General features: G+C 38.0%; 2 protein-coding genes across 5 annotated transcripts in view; both read left to right on the top strand.

The window, feature by feature from the left end:
- The first annotated feature begins 2,966 nt into the window (after positions 1–2,966).
- pclaf (PCNA clamp associated factor) lies at positions 2,967–4,678 on the top strand. Its single transcript, XM_026918698.3, has 4 exons — positions 2,967–3,111; positions 3,916–4,002; positions 4,204–4,378; positions 4,497–4,678. The coding sequence occupies exons 1-4, from the start codon at positions 3,066–3,068 to the stop codon at positions 4,531–4,533; spliced, it is 345 nt and encodes a 114-aa protein (XP_026774499.1). The 5' UTR covers positions 2,967–3,065; the 3' UTR covers positions 4,534–4,678.
- A 363-nt stretch (positions 4,679–5,041) lies between these two features.
- Positions 5,042–21,202, top strand: part of LOC113529648 (casein kinase I) — a 30,905-nt gene continuing 14,744 nt past the window's right edge. The window contains exons 1-4 of one of the 4 annotated variants that reach the window (XM_026918996.3): positions 5,042–6,001; positions 17,824–18,122; positions 19,410–19,450; positions 20,110–20,179. In XM_026918996.3, coding sequence (XP_026774797.1) covers positions 17,945–18,122; positions 19,410–19,450; positions 20,110–20,179 — 289 coding nt within the window. In that variant the 5' untranslated portion in view covers positions 5,042–6,001; positions 17,824–17,944. The remainder of the gene's footprint in view (positions 6,002–17,823; positions 18,123–19,409; positions 19,451–20,109; positions 20,180–21,202) is intronic. The other 3 variants (XM_026918997.3, XM_026918998.3, XM_026918999.3) reach the window with 3 other exon arrangements.

Raw genomic sequence — 21,202 nt, 5'->3', positions numbered from 1 at the left:
CTCCACTTTTTATTTATTTAATGCTGGTAAAAGTCCCACATTTATTAAGGGAACTTGATTTTAAAGAAGGGTAAGCCATTAAACTACTGTGCATCATAATTTCCCATTTTTCCACCTAAACATTGACTAAAATTCTAGGGAAGATCCAGGCTTCATTAACAGACATTAAAGGCAGAAGCTCAGATAGTAACATTAGAATGCTGCTCAACATCATACAATAGGGGAGGAGGTGTTTGACCAAGTCAGGCATCCATACATGTTTGGAGCGAAAAAAAGATGTTATATGTTAGGTGGACTGGGATTAAACAGTGTTAAACCAGAAACGATATTTAAAAAATATTATTTCAAATGTGTGAAATGGGCACACCATCAAGAAAGTAAATAGGAAGTGAACACTAGGTGTCAGTATTACACAAAACTGAATTAATAAAAACAAGCTCTTGAGGTCTTTCCTTTTCTCCTCCTAAAACTATAATGAGATTAATCAATCACACAGGCCTAGATTAATGTAACCAAGGTTTCCGGAAGCCCTCCTTCACCAAAGAAGTCTGGGTTACTTTAGTACTAAGTATTGGGGTACTAATTTCCGAGACACGCGGGATATCAATTTGCATTTCACCCAGCGGCGGTATCCATGGGGCAGGTGGAGCAGAGCTTAATATATCAGCCATTCAACAAATGTTAATCTTCATAAAGTACACAACTCTATACATTTTAAATTCCATTGAAATACTAATTACCTATTCTGAGTGACCAACAATTTTTAAAAAAAATTGCTATTTGACATATACGATTTGGCATATAAGCCAAAGTTTCATAACTTTCATAAGTTTTCAAAGTTCACCAAAGATTCCTTTTATGTTTTATTTTTTGTATACACACTAACTTTTTGGGTACAGTGGTTTGAAGAACATTCCCCAATGTTAATGGAACATTCTCTGAGCTTATACAAACCTGGTTGGTTGTCATAAGATTATTATTGTATTAGTATCTAATAAAACATGATGGACACAATTGCTTTGTAATATAACAGCCATACATGCCCATGCTATAAGATGAGATGGTATGCTTCGGATCATGAGCAGTTTCTTCCCTTCTTCAGACTCTTCTCTTTCCATCATTCTAGTACAAGTTAATCTTTGTCACATCTGTCTATCGGATGTTGTTCCACAATTGTATGGGCTTTTTTTTTAAAAGATGTTTTTGGCAAACTCTAATTTGGTTATCCTGTTTTTGAGGCTTGCCACTGGTTTACAGCTTGTGGTAAACCCTCTGTATTTACCCTAGTGAAGCCTTTTCTTGATTGTTGACTTTACCACAGATATGCCTTAGTCCATTCATCTGATTTGGATGCAAATACCCTAAAATTAAAGCAGAATGTCTGCAATTTGAGCTTATAGTCATTATATAAGAATGAATGCTGGCTGTCAGGGATTACCTGCAAAAACAGAGGCAGGTGTGACAGTCAGAATCTCTAGAAAAACTGTGGCAGGTTCTCCAAGGCAAATAGACTGTCCTTATAAAACTGCACAAAATGTAATCGAGACTCCGGATACATTTTTAAAGGGTTCTCACACCAGATGACTTTGTTTCGTTTACTGCTATTTACTAATTTTCTTAATGGAAAATAATTTTTATGTAGAAAAAATTTAATTATTTTTGAAGGCATCTTTGCTTTACAGCATTTCTGTATTTGCACAACATTTGTGCAGTACTGTGTATATATCATGTCTGTAATACAGAACATTTGTTGATCTGCATTCATTTTTGGTCAGCAAAATATTATAAACAGTGGCTCATCTATTGTAATTTCTATGGAATGTTTATTTAAATAGGCTGTCTATACCTGGAATGTTATGGTGAACTTTGAGAACTTCCCATAAGGAAAGGTTTGGGAACATTCCTTGTATGCACTTTGTAGTAAAAGTGATACCTATTTGACAAACTTCCTGTAATGAGACCATGAAAGAACATAACAGGAACACTCCTCGAAGGTTAGTTTGCAGTGTAGTACCTAAAGGTAACCTTTGCCAACATTCCTTGTTAGTTGCCATGTATAACCATAAGAGAAGTTGTGTTTTAAACAGCTCTACATTGAGAAGTTGTGTTTTAAACAGCCCAATGTAGAACATTCCCAGAACCAAATACTCAAGTTAGAGAAACATTCTGTGTTTGCTGGGTATCTTTCTCTTCATCAGTGCTGTGAAACTCACTTTGTTCTCAAAAAAACTTGGTCATGGTTCTAAATATATAATTGCAATGGGTTTTGTTAAGACACCACTTTTGGGTCCGCATTGTCCGGGCTTCACCCGGGGGACACTGTCACCATGGAGTACATTAAGGACTTATATATTTAGTTATAGTTTTGAACCCCAGCATAAGAGAAGGAGCAACATGGCGCCTTTCCAGCCTCATAGCACAGCGCCCTCAGGTACAGCAGGGCGTGTTTCCTGCAGGCTTCTTCCCTCAGCTACAGCGACATCTGGTGGCAGATATGTGATTTCTCAGTGGCATTTTAATTGCAGTTAGTCTTAATACGCTGGTGTGCTTTAAACCAGTGACATTTAACAACTTTACAGAGTTTAACAAACCACTCGTCCATATTTGAACTCGAGTTCAACTAAAGCGCAGATCAGTTTAAAAAGGTAAGTGAGCTAAAATAACAGTGCAGCTGCCTAAAAGTCTGAAAAACAGCATATTAGAAGAACATATTACTCCTGATCGCACTTGAACCAGCAGGTAAAAGGCAAAAATTCATGTGAACGAAAGGTCTGACGAAATCATACTTTATCAATTAAAATAAAAGAAAAGAAAAGAAAATAATTGCCTTATTACAATCAGGCAATATGCAGGGAGTCCTATAGCGAAGTCCAAGTGGGCGTGGCCTCCATTGTGTTGCTCAAACTATCTCCCTACTATTGGTTGAGAGCAGGTGTCGTCATTATATACCCCGCCCCCTTTCATCTGTGTTTGGCTCGCTTTTAAAACGCTGGCGGGAAGTGCGTGAGTTCACTTCTTTATCTGTGGCCTGTGGGGAAGCGCTCGAAGCGCCTAAACAAGCAAATATGGTGAGGACGAAAGCTGATAGTGTTCCTGGTAGCTACAGGAAAGGTAAGGTTCTAATAAAGATTATATTGACAATGATAATTGATAGTAATAAAGATAATGAGTGTTTTTTTTCTCCCCAGTTTTTTGATAGTGCTGTTAGTTAACAGGTTCAGTAGCTAGCTCTCTAGCTAGGCAGCTAGCTAGAGAAGGGAATATTGATTATTTTGGGGTTATTGTCCTTAAATACTACGTATAACTTGCAAATTCATTCAGTTTGGAAATGAATGGATTGCTATTAAGTGTTGATATTAATAGTTGGTAATATCCGGTCTGTGGTAAGCGGCTTAGCTGAGTTTAACTGCTGTGTCTCCCGCCAATTTGTTTCTCCTCTCAGCATCTGGTCGAGTAAAAACAAAATGTCGGGATGAAGAGAAACAGTGAGATGGTTTTCACTGCGTACATACAGAGTGTCACTTTTAACGTTTAGGACAAAAATATATTTTTTTGAAGATTTCACAAAATGGCAGCGTGTAAACATGGAACATTTCTGAACATTTATCTGTGAGAACTTTTTAATGTTCCGGTTATAAAGTGTTTCTCGGCTTTCACAAATAAAACTATAAACACTGCTGTAAAGGGAGAAGGACAGAAAGTGGAGTTAGTCAGAAGAGATCTATTTAAAGATGGTCGCTTGGATGAATGAGCAGGAGAAATGGCGCCAGATTTGTTTTACACTGTGTGTGTGTGTGTGTGGGATTCATGTGGCTTCACTCAAGAACTTGATCCATGTATATAAATGTATTTTACTTACATTTATTTTAGTAGTAATGTGTTTAACTAACTGTTGTTTTTGATGTGTGTGTTTAGCGGTTGCTGCTTCTGCGCCCAGGAAGTCACTTGGTGCCTCCAGTTCAGGGAACTCCTCAAGCAGCAGCTCTCAAGCCTCCACACCCGGTATACTCCTGTTCACACCTCACTGTCCAACATCCTGCTTTAATCTCAAGGCTTTGGGCTTTGCATTTGCTTATTAAATACCCATTTGAGCTATGTTTGCGTTTTCCACCTGTATGGCCCTGCTGTTTTGTTGTTTTTTTGTACAGTATATTGTGATTTACTTACAAGATACCATAAGTTATACTGTTGTTGTTGTTGTAGGAAAGAATAAGTATGCTGGTGGAAATCCTGTCTGTCCACGTCCGACCCCAAAATGGCAGAAAGGCATCGGAGACTTCTTTGGTGGCCCGAGCAGGAAACCGGAGAAGGAGAACGTGCACCCTGTTTCTGATGGAGAGGAGGCTGGAGGCAGTGGCATGTCCAAAGCACCCAGGAAGTATGTCTCTGATGTTTTTAATTTAAAAAAAAAAAAAAAAAAAAGCACATTTGATTTTGTGTGAGAAATTCACTGTGAATTGAATAAATAGTGTCTAAACTTATTTTACCTTGTTCAGATCCAGACCGCTTCCAGATGATGAGGATGATGAATAGCTCTACTTGTTCAGTGCATTGAAACCCCTACTGGTACATGACCTTCACGAATTTTTTTTTTTTAGTGTAAATCTTTGTACATACCTTTTTAATGTTGCTTTCATTTTTGTACAGAAGTTTAATAAACTGTCTTTTTCAAGAGGTACGTCTGTATCTTCCTGGTTTATCTTGAAATGGAAGCCATCCATTTAATGAAGCAAAGAAAACTAGAGAGCCTGTTAATGATGAATCCATTATGGTGTTGTAGAGTTGAGCTGTCAGTGGTCATAAAACGTCAAACAGTAGGACTGGAATGTAGCCAGATTGTGTTAAATGATTCATGCAGATGTTCATGAATTTTGATACATTTTTAATCCTTTATAGGGAAAATTAGAGACATGATACTGGAGAGACATGATAAATTTATGTAGTATAATCAGAAGGAATATAAGGAATGTTTTGGGTTTATTTCCTTCATATTTTTTTCCTTCATTTTTTTTTTTTTTTTTTTTTTTTTTTGTGTTTTGCTGATTGTCTCATCAATTAAATGGAAATGGACTTGACTTGTACCATGAAGTATGTTTAAACCCACAAGTGCCTACATGTACATGCACAGCTTTCAAAATAACACCATGTTGTGATGGCACATACAACTTAATTCTTTTGGAAGAAATGAGTTACTAAAACCTTCACTGGCTGAAACGCGCTTTTACTTCGCAGCCTAACGTTTTGGCATCAAATGAGTTTCACTGTCCATTATTTCATAAAGATTGTCTTGACACTTCAACTGACTAGAAAAGCAGTGGTCTAATTCACACAGCTGGAATAAAGCAAAAGCTTCTAGTTTACTTTTGGTTAATGATTATGTATTATCAGAAGGTGATATTCTGGATCTTCTAAAAGGAGATCAGCTAATAAAGCATGAGAAACTCACTATTTAGAGCACAGGATGAATAAACATACAGCCTGGTTTTATTAGTGTGTGTGATGCTTTGAACAAGTCTATGTCTACAGAAAGAAACAAAAACAGTGTGGCAACGCAGTTATTTCAAATTGTGAAATATTTCCTTTTCTCTGCTCTCTAACCTCACAGTTTAGCCGGATAACAGTTCTCTAGCGATAGTGGCTCCGTCCTAAACAGCATAACATCATACTCAGTAGCAGGGCTAGATGTAGGCATGTCATTGCGCTGTGCACACTACCTCCTGCACCACCGTGTTTAGTGCGGTTTGGGACACAGCCAACGCCTGAACAAAAACACGCCGCGTGTTACCCGGATGTGCTGTTGTTCCATAGGCGGTGCTGTTCCGGGACTCACAGAGAAGAGAGACTGGCCGAGGAGATACTGTTCTGCTCAAGAAGATTAGAAAAATACATCTATACACATTATCATAATTATTATTTAAACCTTTCCCTTCAACACGACGGTTAGAGGATTGTATTGTCGCGGAGATGAAATGAGTAAATCGACCTTGGGCTTTATTTGAAGGTAAGAATTTGAGTTTACTTTTCAATGAAGCTGAAATGCTGTATGGGGTTTAGCACAGCTGAGTGTTGCTAACTTGAGAGCTAGCAACAAACAAGCTGACCTCTTCTGCTTCTGCTTCTTCTGCTCTTTCTTCTTCTTCAAGACCTGATGGATGTATCATTATCGAACGGATGAAGAATCAGAAATGTGTTGCGATTGTATATTTTATATCTGCTTTGATGTACTTCATATTTACACAACCTGTTTGTGTTATTTTCCTTTCTATCGGATAATGTTTCAGAGAGATGGAGCTGATTGATCACTTTATAGCTGTGATGGAGAGTGGAGCTGTGCCTGAGCTGTCAGCTACTAGACTCTATAAATATAATATCAGTCTGGATTTCAGCAATATGTCTGATGAAATGTAGACAGCTAAGCAGTTAGTGTGTGTGTGTGTGTGTGTGTGTGTTTCCTCTTCAGGACATATTCTTCTTTGCCCCTATCCTTTTTGTTGTGTTGAGCAAGTCTTGTGTCAAATGTGTCTCCTTAGTCTGCACTCTATTGGTATGATCTTTATGTAGTTTTGGTTTAAAGCCTATTTTACACACTACACAAGCTTATAATCTGGTGTGATTGATGGCACTGCAGGTGTAGCTCAGATCATCTGTTCACTGAAACAATTTACATACCAAGACCATGATGTTGTTGGATAGCCTTAAAACTGGTTATTATGTTGCCCATGGAATATAGAAAGATCAAAACTCTTGTAAAGACTCTTTCTTGTTTTACTAGCAATGCATCGATCCAGCTTTTTCCATTTTTAAAACCGATGCCTGATCTCTGACTTTCAGCCAATACCTGATAACAGTCCTGACGTCCTCTCAGTAACTGAGCTGACTCTCTGCAAGCTTCTGTTGGCGAGTTATGTGAAACCTCAGAGGTGTGATGGTGGTGATTTGTGTGTCGTGTTCACATGTTTGAGATGGTAAACAGAACACGTTATCACAGCATGAAATGCGTCAGATCCGATCTGATACATGTCCAGTGTTTCAGGCAGGTATGAGTCCCGAAAAGGTGCACTCCTCTTATTTATCAGTTCACATCTGGATTTCAGCACAAATATTCAATAACCACACAGACCAAAAATGATTTTGTCTAAGCTTACATTGCATGTAGGTTTGAACTGAAACAAGAGGTAGATGATTGAAGTTCATATTGGCCCAAGTGACACCAAATAGCATACCTACTACATCACGGTTTTTCCTGAAGCATCATGGTCTTAACATAACATACTTCTGAGAAACACTATCCTGCCTTTTATACTTATATGTTAAACATCCAAGCATTTGTAACCAGTTAGAATAGACAAGTACTGTTCATTTAAAAGGAATTTGACAGAAATAGCATATTGTCGTTATGTTGCTACACTTTGCTGTTGTGAAATGTCCTGCACTATATTAAAACAAAACTGCTAAAGCCATGAGTTAAAGTGCCTATGAAATCCAAACTGGATTGATGTTTTAGAGTTTTCTTTTTGTTGTTTTTTTTTTTATGAATCTCTTGGCATTGTGGACACAAATAAGCCAGTATACATTTTAAAAACTCACATAATTGTGTTTAGTTTATTTGTGCAGTTTCTTCATCCTGTACTCATCCGGTTTGTGTCTAATCAGATGCCGTTACACAAACTATGTGTGTCGCTTTACAGTAGCAGCTAGTTAGCATCAGACATTGGTCATTCGTGTAGTTTTGGTTATGCAGCTTCCTGGAAGTTAATTCCACTTGGGTGGAGTCTAGATTTGCGTGCCTGTGTTCATTCCCCCTCCAACATCCTGATCCAGTACAACCTCATTACAAAAACTGCACTTTCCCATAAATACTGTCATGTGAAATTAGTATTCAATACAATTTGATACGGTTTTACTTTAGTACCATATGTTAATTGTATTTTCCCTGTCCCCCGAGCAGAGCCTAACGTACTGCTGGTGAAAGGCAAAAAACCTGCTGTTATCTGGTACCAGCCATTGGGCTCAGGTAATCAGACAGCACTAAATAACAGTGTAGATGTGGTCAAATGGGTCTTGAGATCCGTTCACTCATACCACATTCAGAAGGGATCTGAGACGCACACTGCCACATTACATTTGTAGTAGTTCAAGTTTCATGGTTTTCACACTACTACATTTAAACTGCCCAGCCACGCTATTAATACATGTGACAGGTTGATTTTTATTTCCTGTGGCTTGAGCATTTATGAGCATTAAAATGAATTAAATCTCTATTAAGGATGTAACAATACACAATATTGAAATACGACATGACACGATGGTGTCTCAATATGTTACATTTTCGATACAGCAAAATTAAGCATTGCCTAAATGTGTGACTTAAAACATTCAACATTATAAAAAGTACAGTAACTTAAACATGGCTAAGCTTTCACTGGTGTGACTAAAGCAGTGGTTTTACACTTTCTGCTGTAAGCTGGCTGTGCTTTTAGGGTCACGCAACTCTCTGTAGCGTTAGATGTGTTTTTGAATCCTGCACTACGTTTCAGTCCACCCCTCACTGGCTGTCAGCGTACTAACTTACCATGAAGCCAAAATGCTTCCATACACCAGACCTTAAAGATTCGGGATAATCTTCTACAGGAGCTCCTGCTTGCTGCCGACTAAAGCCATTGCTGTTTTTCTCAAGCTAATACATTAGTATGCTAGTATGCTAGTATATCGGCTTGTGAAAAAAAAGCATGCTTAGCAAAGCCAAACACCCCTACAATCCTGATTCGAGAAAAAGAAGAGGTTGTAATAAAAGCAGTATTTTATGCTGAATATGCTACTTTATCATGCAGCCTGTTGAATGTATTGTTTGATACACAGATGTATCAAAGCGAGAACCTCATATTGAGCGATATGTTATGCGGTATCATTACACTCTGAATCTCTGTAATAAAATGTGCATATTGGTCATGTTAAGTCTCCTCTTGTAAGCGTGCTTGTCACTGTCTTCAGCCTGAGCTCTGCTTGCTACTGTAGGAATGTAGGATGTCTGTGAATGTGTATGCATGTAATGAATCTACAGCTTGGTGAAATAACTATTTAAGGGAATGGCACGGTTTTAATACAGCTTCATTACTTTTGAATATCACAACACATCCTGCAATGATTCTCTTAATGCTGTACTTTGAGATTGGTAGTATATATTCTGCTGTACAGCTGTAAAGCCATTGACTGCCCCAAATTCTCAGAAACCATGTAGATAAATCTCCAGACATGAGTTTGAGAGTCCTGTATGTTGGACATGTTCTATAAACCCAAACTTTAGAGACTAATTACCCTGTCTTTTCATTTGTGTGCTTGTAGAAAACACATGAAAAGTGACTAGTTGAGCAAATGATGCACATAATGATGCACAGCCAGATGACAGTGTGTGGATAGCTTGTATTGATCGGTCTGATTTGATTTAACTGATTTAATTAGGAAATGCTGTCTGATCTGACAGCTAAACATAAGCACTTCGGTTGAGTGTTCAGTTGGTATTGTACTAGTATTTTTGGTTGTGGTTTTGATGTGACAACCCTGCTGCTTACGATATGCAATCACAAGAGGGCCCTGAAAACACTTTCGAGACACATGAAAACAGTACTCGATAGTAATACCTTAAGATACCTTAATGGATCTTAATACCTTAAGTCTTGAGATCTTGCTACCTTCAGATCTTACATCTGAACAGAGCCTTTGAGTCTGTCAGTTTTGGCATGGCGTGCAGCGTATCTAACACTTTTTGTGGAAATCAGTCGAGCCTTTCGACATGGTGTTTACCTGACTTCCTGTTTGAAAAGGAAGTCAACATATGGAATCAAATCCCAGTACACAATTTTGCGATATTCTGCGGTATTACAAGGGCAAGTATTATGTGTCTCAGGATAGTGCAGTGCAGCTTTACTTCCAATGATGCGTTCATTGAAACAAGCAGCAATGAAAAAAGTACAATGAGAAATTAAATTAAAAAATAAAAATTCAAGATTAGGATATCTGCTGAATTTGCAGCATGTACATATATAATTTGCATATTTCATCGTGTGCACAGGATCCAGAGACCTTAGTTTATTAAAGGCAAGCAGTAATAGCATGAGCTGTGACTAATAAGTGTTAGACGTGTGCAGTGGTGATTACCAGCAGTGGCAGTATAATTTTAGTGCTTAAGGGATTTGCGCAGTCTGTTATTGAGGAAGGTTACAGTGTAGGGTTCAAACGGTTTTGATCCTGGATTGTCTGGTACCTCACCTCTTAGGATACTGTACCATCAAACCCAGTACTGATTGTAGTGTTCTTTTACTACAATAATGAAGACCTAGTGACGTACACGTAAACAAAGAAAACCTTTTGTCTGTAAGGTGAACCACGCAGTCAAGCGCCTGCTGAATCCGTTCTCTCAAATGGCTTACCATTGAAATGACCTGAAGTCCAGCGTGATTGGAGCCCTGACTGAACCTTTTAAAGCTTTGAATAATACATGATCTCTCTCAGATTGAGTGTCTGTGTCTTGTATGATCTGCGAGCTGTGTGGTGGTGCTCTACATGACCGCCTCATGACAGGGTTTATTTACCAGGTTTGATCAATCAGGTTTGCTGCAGCCCCATCAGGATCTCCACTCAGTCTGGGTTCGTCCAATCGACAGTGGGACGTCTCAACATTTCAGCTCTGTTTCTCACACTACCTTAGTGACAGCTCATGTCTCATCTCATGACTCAAATGTGTATGTATTGTCTAAACTGAAAATGTTATAAATAATAAACTGGTTCTCTGATTCAACCTGTTGAAGGGTTGTAACAATTTTAAACAGATTAAAAATCATAAATTCATTAACTAACACACCGGGCGCGTAAAAGCTCCCGTGTGCGGCCAAGTCTCACCTTTTGGATGCTTGTAAACCTAAGTGACTAGGCTAAAAATGATCAGCAACATAATGTAATAGCATATCGTGAGCTAATTACATGCATTAATAATGATGAAGGGAAACAAACAAATTCATTATTTTCTTCTAACAAAGTTTCTAATGTAGCATTTCATGTTTTTGTGCCCTTTAAAAAAAAAGCCAGCAAGTCATTGGTCAAAGTTTCGGCTATGAGACGTGGTGTTCTGTCCTCACATAAAAGATGTTCAAGTCTGGCTAGCATTTTTGTTTTCTCTTCATATGTTCATATGTTCAACTCTGTGGTGAATGAGTGAAGTAGAAGGAGAGCTACAATCTATGACTGCTCTTGCTCACTTTCAATATTTCCACGTAGCTGATTGTGAAAAGAAGCTCTGTCATCTACGCCTTGTAAAAATCATTCTATCATCTATCATATAGCTCATACGCTGGACAATGTGTGTAGTGCAGCAGGTGGTTAGAACCAGGAGTTGCCCCAGTTTCCCAAGCTAGTAATTTGTCCATAAAATAGTGTAATTTAGCAAATTTTCTATCAGGTAAGGCACAAATACACGTGATGACAGACTAGCTTGCTACCCAGGCCCTTATCTGTCACTGAAATGGGGAATACTAGGAAATGAGTTTGTACCTGTATGGTTTAAAAATCTTCTGCTTTGAATTATTAACAGAGTGCTTAATGTAGTGCACACGTTGGACACGTGATTAAATATTTAAAAGGTATGAAATATGCATGGTCAACATGTTAGTGACACTACAGCCAAAATGTAAAAATGTAGACAATAATGCATGTCTTTGGATCCTGAGAAAACTTCACCTGATGTCACAGCAAGTTCAGGAAAGTCTACAACCACTATCGGGGTGAATATTTTCTCAGCAGGATATTTGATTTTTTTTTTTTTTTTTTGAATTTCACCAGTTGCTTGGCTGAGTAATGCAAAAAAAAAAAATAGATTATAGTGTTGCTTTCAGATTAGCATTACAGCAACAGAAATAACTCCTCAGATGAGATTTTCTTATTAGTACACGGACGAAGATTTTCAGCAGAACGATAAGTCAAGGGCAGATCATATTCAAACCTCATTAGACCTAAAAACTAACGTCAACCGAGCCAAGTAAATAAAATAGATGTTTTGTGTGGAATATACATTAGATGGAAGTTTCTTTAGATACGTTTAGATCTCTGTTTTAGTCCTCTGATTTGAAGTGCTGGCTGTATTCTCATAAACATACATCATTTTTCTCTTTTTCTATAGCATTTGTCTTTGTCTGAGGAAAAAGTGCGTACCAGTACCTCTGGTTTTTCTCTCGTTCGTATTTACCACTTCCTGGTTCAGTGCACTCTTCTACTGATTCACTGTCCTCGATTAAAAAGAGTGTGGAGGAGTGATGTACAGTGCCTTGCCGTTTTTTAGTTGTATTACAACCTGGAATTAAAATGGATTTTTGGGGGCGGTGTGTACCATTTTATTTACACAACATGCCATATTTTTTATTGTGAAACAATAAAATAATTTTTCATTAAAATAAACCAATAATTATAAAGCAATTTATAAAGCAATAATTAAGACAAAAAAATTAAGACAAAAAAAAAAAATCTCGAGAGTGTAGAAGTATTCAGATACTCTCATCTCTGCTATGGATTTTTGCAGCTCCTTCAGTCTTATCTTTGGTGTCTTTGTTGAATCTTTGGTTAATGCTCTTCTTGCTCGGTCTGTGAGTTTTCTTGCCTTCTCTTGTCAGGTTTGTAGTGGTGCCATATTATTTCCATTTTGTTATAATAGATTTAATGGTTCTTCATGGGATGTTCAAAGTTTGGGATTTTTTTTACATAACCCAACCCTGATCTATACTTCTCCACAACTTTGTCTCTGACCTCTTTGGAGAACTCCTTGGTCTTCATGTTGCTTGCTTAGTGGTGTTGCAGACTCAGGGGCTTTTCAGAACAAGTGTATTTATACCGACATCATGTGACAGATCATGTGACACATTGATTGCACCTCACATGGACCTAAATCAACTAATTATGTGACTTCTGAAGTGAAATGGTTGGATCAGATCTTATGTAGGGGTTTCATACACTCAACCTTTCAGTTTTTAGTAAAAAAGTTTTTTGTTCCATTCTGCTTCAACAATTTTTTGACTATTTTGTTTGGTCCACTCCATAAAATCCAAATAAAAATCCATTTTAATTTCAGGTTGTAATGCAATAAAGCAGGAAGAACACCAAGGGGGTGAATACTTTCGCAAGGCACTGTACCATGAATTCTGCCTAAACTATGAAGAGATGCACTAATGCAATATAGATTAGAATACTACATACCAGGTTACATGAACTATTAATCTCTAGTTTTATACCATAATGCCTTTAAATAAAGTCAGTGTTGTGGTGTTCATTATTACAGTTGTACTCCAGGGATACACAAAACACATGGAGAATTTATTTGCCGCATTTGCCATAAAACAAATAACCCATGCTTATGTTTAGACTTATGATACTGCTGGAATAACTTGATGTTTTGATTTGTCCAGTTCCTGCCATTTTAAAGTTCACACTCAGAGACAAACTCCATTGATTGGTCAGAGCCTGATCCTTAAAAATCATGCTAAGGTATTTCAGAGAATATGATTTATGCACTCTAAGAGGCATCCTGCGTTAATACTATCTCAAGTCGTGTGTTGTGGAAACTCAGTCCGAGTGCATGTTTCCATAAAGCAGGTTATATGACACTACATTATAGAGGAAGTTTTAACACGGCCAACAGTAGAGCTTTAGCACTGACATAATTTATAATATTTATTCATCAACCATTATTCATCAACCATTAACGTTTATTACTTTACTAGACTCTTTATCGTAAGAGGGTGGGGAAAACATTTTATTTCATTTTGACACCAAAAAAAAAAAAAAACAATGAAAATGCTGTTCATTGTTTATAGATGCCACAGAAATTCAAACCAGCTCTCTTGTCTCATTATTATTGGGTACACTCTCAGAAATAAAGGTGCCAAAGTGTACATTTCCTTGTTGCTGGGGTGGTACCATTAAGAGGACCTTTAGTTTGTCCACAGGAAGATCCATTTATTAAAACGTAAAAAAATGTACATCAGTGGTCCTTAAGATCCAATTATGTATCTTACATTATTTTTAATTGTAGACTATATTCCCATTCCCAGGTGAAAGATACAGTACATACTAAAGGTACAAAAGATGCCTGCTTGATGGTATTACCACAGCCACAAGGAACACTACCTTTCTTTCTGAGTGTGTGTGCGTATATACATTTATGGCTAAAAGTATGTGGATACCTGACCATCATAGCCATATGTGGTTCTTCCCCAAACTGTTGCCACAAAGCTGGAAGCACACAATTGTATAGAATGTCTTTGTATGCTGTAGCAACAAGATTTCTCTTCACTGGAACTAAGAGACCCAAAAACCTGTTCCAGCATGACAATACCCTGTGCACAAAGCGAGCTCCATGAAGACATGGTGTGTTAGGGTTGGAGTGGAAGAACTCGAGTGTCCTTCACAGAGCCTTGATCTCAACCACACTGAACACCTTTAGAATGAACTGGAACACCAGCTGAACCCCAGACCTCCTCACCTGACCTCATTAATGCTCTTGTGGCAAAATGGGTAAATCCCAACAGCCACATTCCGAAATCTAGTGGAGAGCCTTCCCAGAAGAGTGGAGGTTACTATAACCTATATCATATAGGTCCACAAACCTTTGGCCATATAGTGTATTTTACTTGCATCATTTGAAAGCAAATTACTAATAAGTAAAGTACTTATATTTGAATACTTGAATTGTTCTTGTTCAGGTTATTGACTGCAGTGGCTCCCAGTCCAACTCCTCAACACTGTCTGCCTTACTGTACAGTTAAACACTATTTATCACAACTGTATTACATATTTCCATGAAGACTTTGATCAGCTAAATTTGAATTGAGCAGCCCTGAACTGTTTGTTATTTTAAATAGGAAAAATCTGATGCCATAAAATCCCTCTTTCAGTGAGTAAGGCTTCAGCAAATGATTATTTAAGTAACTGTCCAATATGCCAGTTTTTAATGTTCACTAACTGTAGAAGAGTGTTTAAGAGCAGTTTTTTTTAAACCCCTTTCTACAGTGATACTGGAGATGCATTTTTCTGCTTTTTCTGTTAAAGTAGCTGTCAGACTGAACATGAATAAAATTCAACAGATGGAAAAGCCAGTTCACTGAAGGTGAAAGAATGTGGACGTGAAATATGATAATGGTTATGTTTGCATCATGCTAACTTTAACTAGGTGAACTTGTGAACCTCAGTTTTGTGAGGTAATAGAAATCAAAAAGGTGGAGCTGTGGTCCCTTTAGTTGGTTATAAAAAAAAATGGAGGATCAGCTTGTTAATAAATAATGGAATTATCATTGTATCCAGCAGATGAACTGATAAGATTTTGGAACTGATCCAAACAAGGTCAGGTTCACTGCAAGGTCTGAAATAGGTTTTCTTCAGTAGCCTTCTTCCTGTTTGATATATATTTTAATGGTATTTCAGGTATATAAATTAGTAACAAGAAGGACTCGACTTGTTGGCAGTGAAGGTGTCCCCTGCTGACGTCATGATCACACTCCCCAGAACCAACATATTGTTGTTCAATGCAACTTGATGGTATCACGTTACTCTACATGGCAACAGAATGCAGTGATGGTGCATTCAACTGTTTTTGGTGCTAACAAACTAACATTAGCCAGTGACAGCTAAATCCTTTATAATCCTTCATTAGCTATTGAATATACACTCATTGAGCACTTTATTAGGAACACTACACTAATACTGGGCAGTATCACAGTATCACAAAGCGTCAATTCTTCATGACCTGGATTCCACAGGATGTTGGAAACATTCCTTTGAGATTCTGGTCCATGTTGACATGATTGCATCACAAAATTCCTGCAGATTTTTCAGGTGCACTTTCATGCTGCGAATCTCCCGTTCTACCAAATCCCAAAGGTGTTCTACTGGATTCAGATCGAGTGACTGGGAAGGCCACTGAAGAACACTGAGCTCATTGTCATCTTCATGAAACTAGTTTGAGAAGACTTTTGCTTTGTGACATGGTGCAATATCATACTGGAAGTAGCCATTAGAAGATGGGTAAATTGTGGCCATGAAGGGATGCACATGGTCAGCAATAATACTCGAATAGGCTGTGGCATTCAAGCGATGATTGATTGGTATTAACGGGCCCAAAGTGTGCCAAGAAAACATTCCCCACACCATTACACCACCTCCACCAGCCTGGACTGTTGGCACAAGGCAAGTTGGATCCATGCCAAATTCTGTGCCTACCATCTGTCTGCCTCAACAGAAATTGAGATTCATCAAAACCAGGCTATGTTTTTTCCAGTCTTCACCTGTCCAGTTTTGGTGTACCTGTGCCCATAGCAGCCTCAGCTTTCTGTTCTTGGCTGACTTAAGCAGAACCCAACATGGTCTTTTGCTGTTGTAGCCCAGCCACCTCAAAGTTTGCTGTGTTGTGCATTCTGAGGTGCTTTTCTCCTCACCACAATTGTATAGAATGGTTATCTGAGTTTATAATTTGGGCTTTTTTGGGTTTTGCAGGAAAAAAACATACCCTTAAAAAAGACAATACTTCTACTGAAATAACCCAGAATTCTCAGTTCTCTGAAATCTGACTAAAAGGGTGTTGTGTCTTTCATAAATGATCAATGCATTGAATGTGAAAATTCTTTTTTATCATGTCAGTGACTCACTAATCATTCCAGTCTTAAACAGCCCCTAAAAGTTCTTCCTAACTGTTTAATATGTAAAATCATATCACCTCTGCAAGGTGTCATACAATTTTTAAGGTCATGTGCACGCTATAAATTATTGACTATGGTAGAAAATAATTACAAAGTACATAGCAGTGCATTTTAATAACCAAAATTAAAATGTAGATAACTTCACGATTCTCGATACCAAAACAGCACTTTGGCTGAAAATTGAAGATCCAAACTTTAGCTGGATTATGATATTTATGATAATTATGATTATGATAATTATGATAGCTCTTCATAATTTAAAACAAATAAGCAACTAAATAATTCAAACCTGGTTTCATTCATGTTTTGAAGCTAAAAATAGTGTTGCACAAGTGTCAAGGAAAGGCACAGGGAGATGTGATGGCAATAACAAAGAACTGAATACCATCTCATGAGCTTGTCATGAGTCACTACACAGGAAAACAGTTCACCACATCCCTGAAGAAAAAAAAGGTTAAACTCTCAGTAAAACACTCTCATCGTTGCAGAAGTTCCCCACCAAGTCAGACCCACCAAGTCTTTGTAGAGGTCATGATTCTCGTTAACAAGATGCTTAATGAAGTTGCTCTTGATGCCACTTTTATTGTGAAGGGATTTTTTTTTAACACCATTTGCATATTGTTTTTTTGAGTCTGAGGTTATTCGTGGTTAAGGTGATAAAAATGTGCCCAAATACACTCCTTAAGCTTGTAGGTAGCTTAAAGGCAGAATACGATGTCTGATTAATGTGGGCCTATTTAAATACTTGTGCATAATTGAAGGTATTGAAAGTTATATAATTGAAAAATTTAAAATTTTTGAAAAGGCTTCAAACTTTAAATACTTTTCAGTTGTAGCACTAACAGAATGTGAATCATATATTAATGCCTAAAACACACAGGAAGAATTACCACTCTTAAGATTAAATGAACCATTTCTGTTTAGGTTTTTTCTCTTTTTTTTTTTTTTGCTTTATGTACTAACCTCAGAAACTGCGTTGCCTTGAGTTCTGATGCTACTTCTTCATACCAGTGACCAAAGTCTGATGCTCATTATCTATAGTATGACAGTGATTTTCAGATGACTAACTTTATTTGCATTTTTCTGTGCCCAGGTCAGTTATCATGCAGTGAGAGGGGCTGGCGTGTGGTTCCTGATCCCGCTATCCCATGCCCACAGTGCCAGACTGAGGTGCTCTCTCAGGGGCCTCTCTTGCTCCCTCTGTGCCCGGAGCCATGGAGCACACGCGGGAGAAGGAGAGCGAGCGGCCGGCGCGGAACACTAAGACTGCTCAGAGCCGCAGCACACACTCTCGCCCGTCTGGCTCTGGCTCATCTGGTGTGCTGATGGTCGGCCCAAACTTCCGTGTGGGGAAGAAGATCGGATGTGGAAACTTTGGGGAGCTGAAGCTTGGTACGTTTTAAATAGTGTGAAGAAAACTAGACAACTCATTAGCTAAGAAAGCCTGATGACTAAGCGGGCAGTAGGTCTATAATTTGTGGTGTTACAATGTCCATATTTGACACATGGTAAATAAAATCACTGGCCCAGTCAGAGTATCCAGGTGTGTTTTTGGGGATCATATTGGGTTTGATATTGTACAGGATATGTTTGTGCATGTATATATTGATTCATCATTCATTTATTAAAGGCCTGATTTTGTTTTTCTGAACATTTTTCCAAATTCCCTGCCCTTTGTAGTTCAAACTGCTTGTTCTTGAATTTATGTGGCTTTTGGAGCTGGAACTATTAACAATGTTTTATAGCATCGCATTAGTGGAATGGGTCAGATGCCTTTCTAAAGAAAGTAGAAGTCGTTTCGCACTTCTTTTAATGTCTCTTTTTTTTCCATGATACACCAGTCACAGGACATGTTCATTGCTCTATTTCAATGAACACATAATTGAAATTGCGTTTAAAAAATCTTGTATGCATTATAGGTTGGTATTTTTCAATTCCAGCATGGAGGAAGCCATGCTCTTTATAGATTTGTGTTGTCACAGTGACATCTGATTAAACTTCTTAGCTAATGACCATGAAAAACAAAAAACATGCAGAGCATGAGGTACCCAGTACCACTCTTATCCTTGTTGTAGAATAGATCGTCTTGTTAAAATAAGACATAATACAGGGCTGTTCAACAGATGGCCTGTGGGCTGGATACAGCAAATTATTATAACGAGTAAGAAAGAAATCATCAAACAAGGAAAGCTCAGATATGAAATTCATGGTGAATTTGTTGTAAGGCTCCGCAACATGCCGTGAGCGAGCAAAATGGTATCGGAGGTGAGGCATAAACAAGTAAAAACTTGCACACAACGGAATGTCATGTTTATTGAACCGTTCCCTTTCCTTGATGTTTTTTTTCTGTCACATTACGGTATGTATGCGATTGATTGAAATGGTAAACACATGGTTATCCAATCCCCAGCTACAGACAGACATACAGAGCTATTTCACTCAAGCTGAGTGAAGAGAGATGGTGAACTTCAAGAACACTTATGCTCAAAATGTAACCCTTTGCTGTCAAGCTCCTTCACAATGTTATACAGCTCAGTTCATCTTGATATTTACTTTCTCCACTCTAATGGTTGATTGTTGTGTTTAGTAAAAGACTGAGATTAGTAAAACATTTTATGCCAGTTCTAGTAAGCGTTTAGGGCCAGCCTAAACTCATAAGATATTTCTATTTTGTTCCAGGTAAGAACCTTTACACCAATGAGTATGTTGCAATAAAACTGGTAAGTGATCAAGAGATTCCTCCATTTCACAAAGCTGAATACAAGGGCTTGAGAATAGGTTGCATTTGTTAAATTATCAGGGCTCTAAATCGGACCATACATATATATATAGGGTTTTAATATATATATACAACTCACATGTGGTTAGCACATTTGCCTTGCACCTCCAGGGATCAGGGTTTGAATCCTGCCTCCGCCCTTTGTGTGTGGAGTTTGCACGTGCTTTAGGGGTTTGCTCTGGGTACTCCATTTTCCTCCCCCAGTCCAAACACATGCATTGTAGGCTGATGGGCATTTCCAAATTGTCTGTAGTGTGTGAATGTGTGTGACTGTGCCCTGCGATGGGTTGGCACCCCGTCTAAGGGTGTCCCCCGCCTTGTGCCCAGAGTTTTCGGGGACAGACTTCAGCTGTATGTGTATGTGTGTGTGTATATATATATATATACATATATATATATATATATATATATATATATACATATATATATATATATATATATATATATATAATATGAAGTCCCTCTAAATTAAATTAGTTTATGTAGTACTGTAGCAAGGATAGCAGTGCTGCTGTTATAAAAGTGTATTTTAACCTTGCATGTAAAACTATGAGGTCACCAACAAGTAATGTTTCTCCTGGTTCTAATCCTTTGGTACAGGAACCTGTGAAGTCGAGGGCGCCGCAGCTGCATCTGGAGTACCGTTTTTATAAAACTCTGGGCAGCACAGGTGACTGATTTCTCTTTCTCTCACACACACATGCCCTTCTCTTTCTCTTTCACCTAAAGAAACACCCATACACTAATTGTATAATCTCAGTCTCTCTTTCTCCATACATATTTTTTTTTTATTTCCATTACACTTACTTACTTTTATTTCTTTAAGACATTTTAAGTAATTAGCTACACCAGTCCTGTAACCTGTTGTAGTGTAATATGATAGTGTTGATGTAATGACATGCAGAGTGCTGGTTAATGACTGAAGTTTGCAAAAAAAAAAAAAAAAAAGTATTGCACTCTAACAAATTGAGTCATTTTAGGTAGGAGTGTTGTATAAAGAAACCAACAAACAAACAAAAACAACAATGAAACACTTCTTTCTCTTGTTCTGTATCTCTCTCTCTCCCACTTTTGCACACACACACACACCCCCACACCCACACACACACACACATCCCCACACACACACACACACACACACACCCCCACACACACACTTTATTCTTGCAAGCCCAGGTGCCAACAGCAGCCCTCTTCCTGTAGTGTTGATGAGACACATGCTCATTGTGCTGATATAGAGTGCTTGTGTTAATGGGAGAATGTGTATAATGTGCAAGTATGAATACAAAGAGCCTTTTCTTGTTTAATATCGGGCTCGTATGCTGGCTGTCTGTAGTAGTAAAACTGCTAATGATGACTGTGTGTGTATGTTAGATGTAACCTGGTGGTTAGCCTTGAGTTCTGCTACATTTAGGTCAACAGTAGAAGATTGCATCTGAGTGTGCTGCAGTTATGCCCTACACAGGAAGTTTAGTTTGCTGCCGTGGCTTTGCTGTGAAGTGAAGTGAACTGTGAAGCTGTTTGTGACACCAGTATATTTTCATGCTTTCATGATTGTAGTTAGGTTTTGTTTGAATAATTTGAATTTCCAAAAATGTTGATTTCACCAAATTCCACAATCTTTAACAAAAATTGTCACAGCACATTGATGGATAAAAATCTAAAGTATTTAAGTAAAGTATACACTCACCAT

Source organism: Pangasianodon hypophthalmus, chromosome 9, assembly GCF_027358585.1.
Source record: "Pangasianodon hypophthalmus isolate fPanHyp1 chromosome 9, fPanHyp1.pri, whole genome shotgun sequence".
NCBI lineage: Eukaryota > Metazoa > Chordata > Actinopteri > Siluriformes > Pangasiidae > Pangasianodon > Pangasianodon hypophthalmus.
This window is presented reverse-complemented; position numbering and strand designations above follow the sequence as displayed.

Bases quoted from the DNA above. Each gene is read 5' to 3' on its own strand.
- pclaf (XM_026918698.3), top strand. From the start codon at position 3,066: ATGGTGAGGACGAAAGCTGATAGTGTTCCTGGTAGCTACAGGAAAG. The intron at 3,112-3,915 runs GTAAGGTTCTAA...GTGTGTGTTTAG, and splicing joins TCCTGGTAGCTACAGGAAAG to CGGTTGCTGCTTCTGCGCCC. The intron at 4,003-4,203 runs GTATACTCCTGT...TTGTTGTTGTAG, and splicing joins CTCTCAAGCCTCCACACCCG to GAAAGAATAAGTATGCTGGT.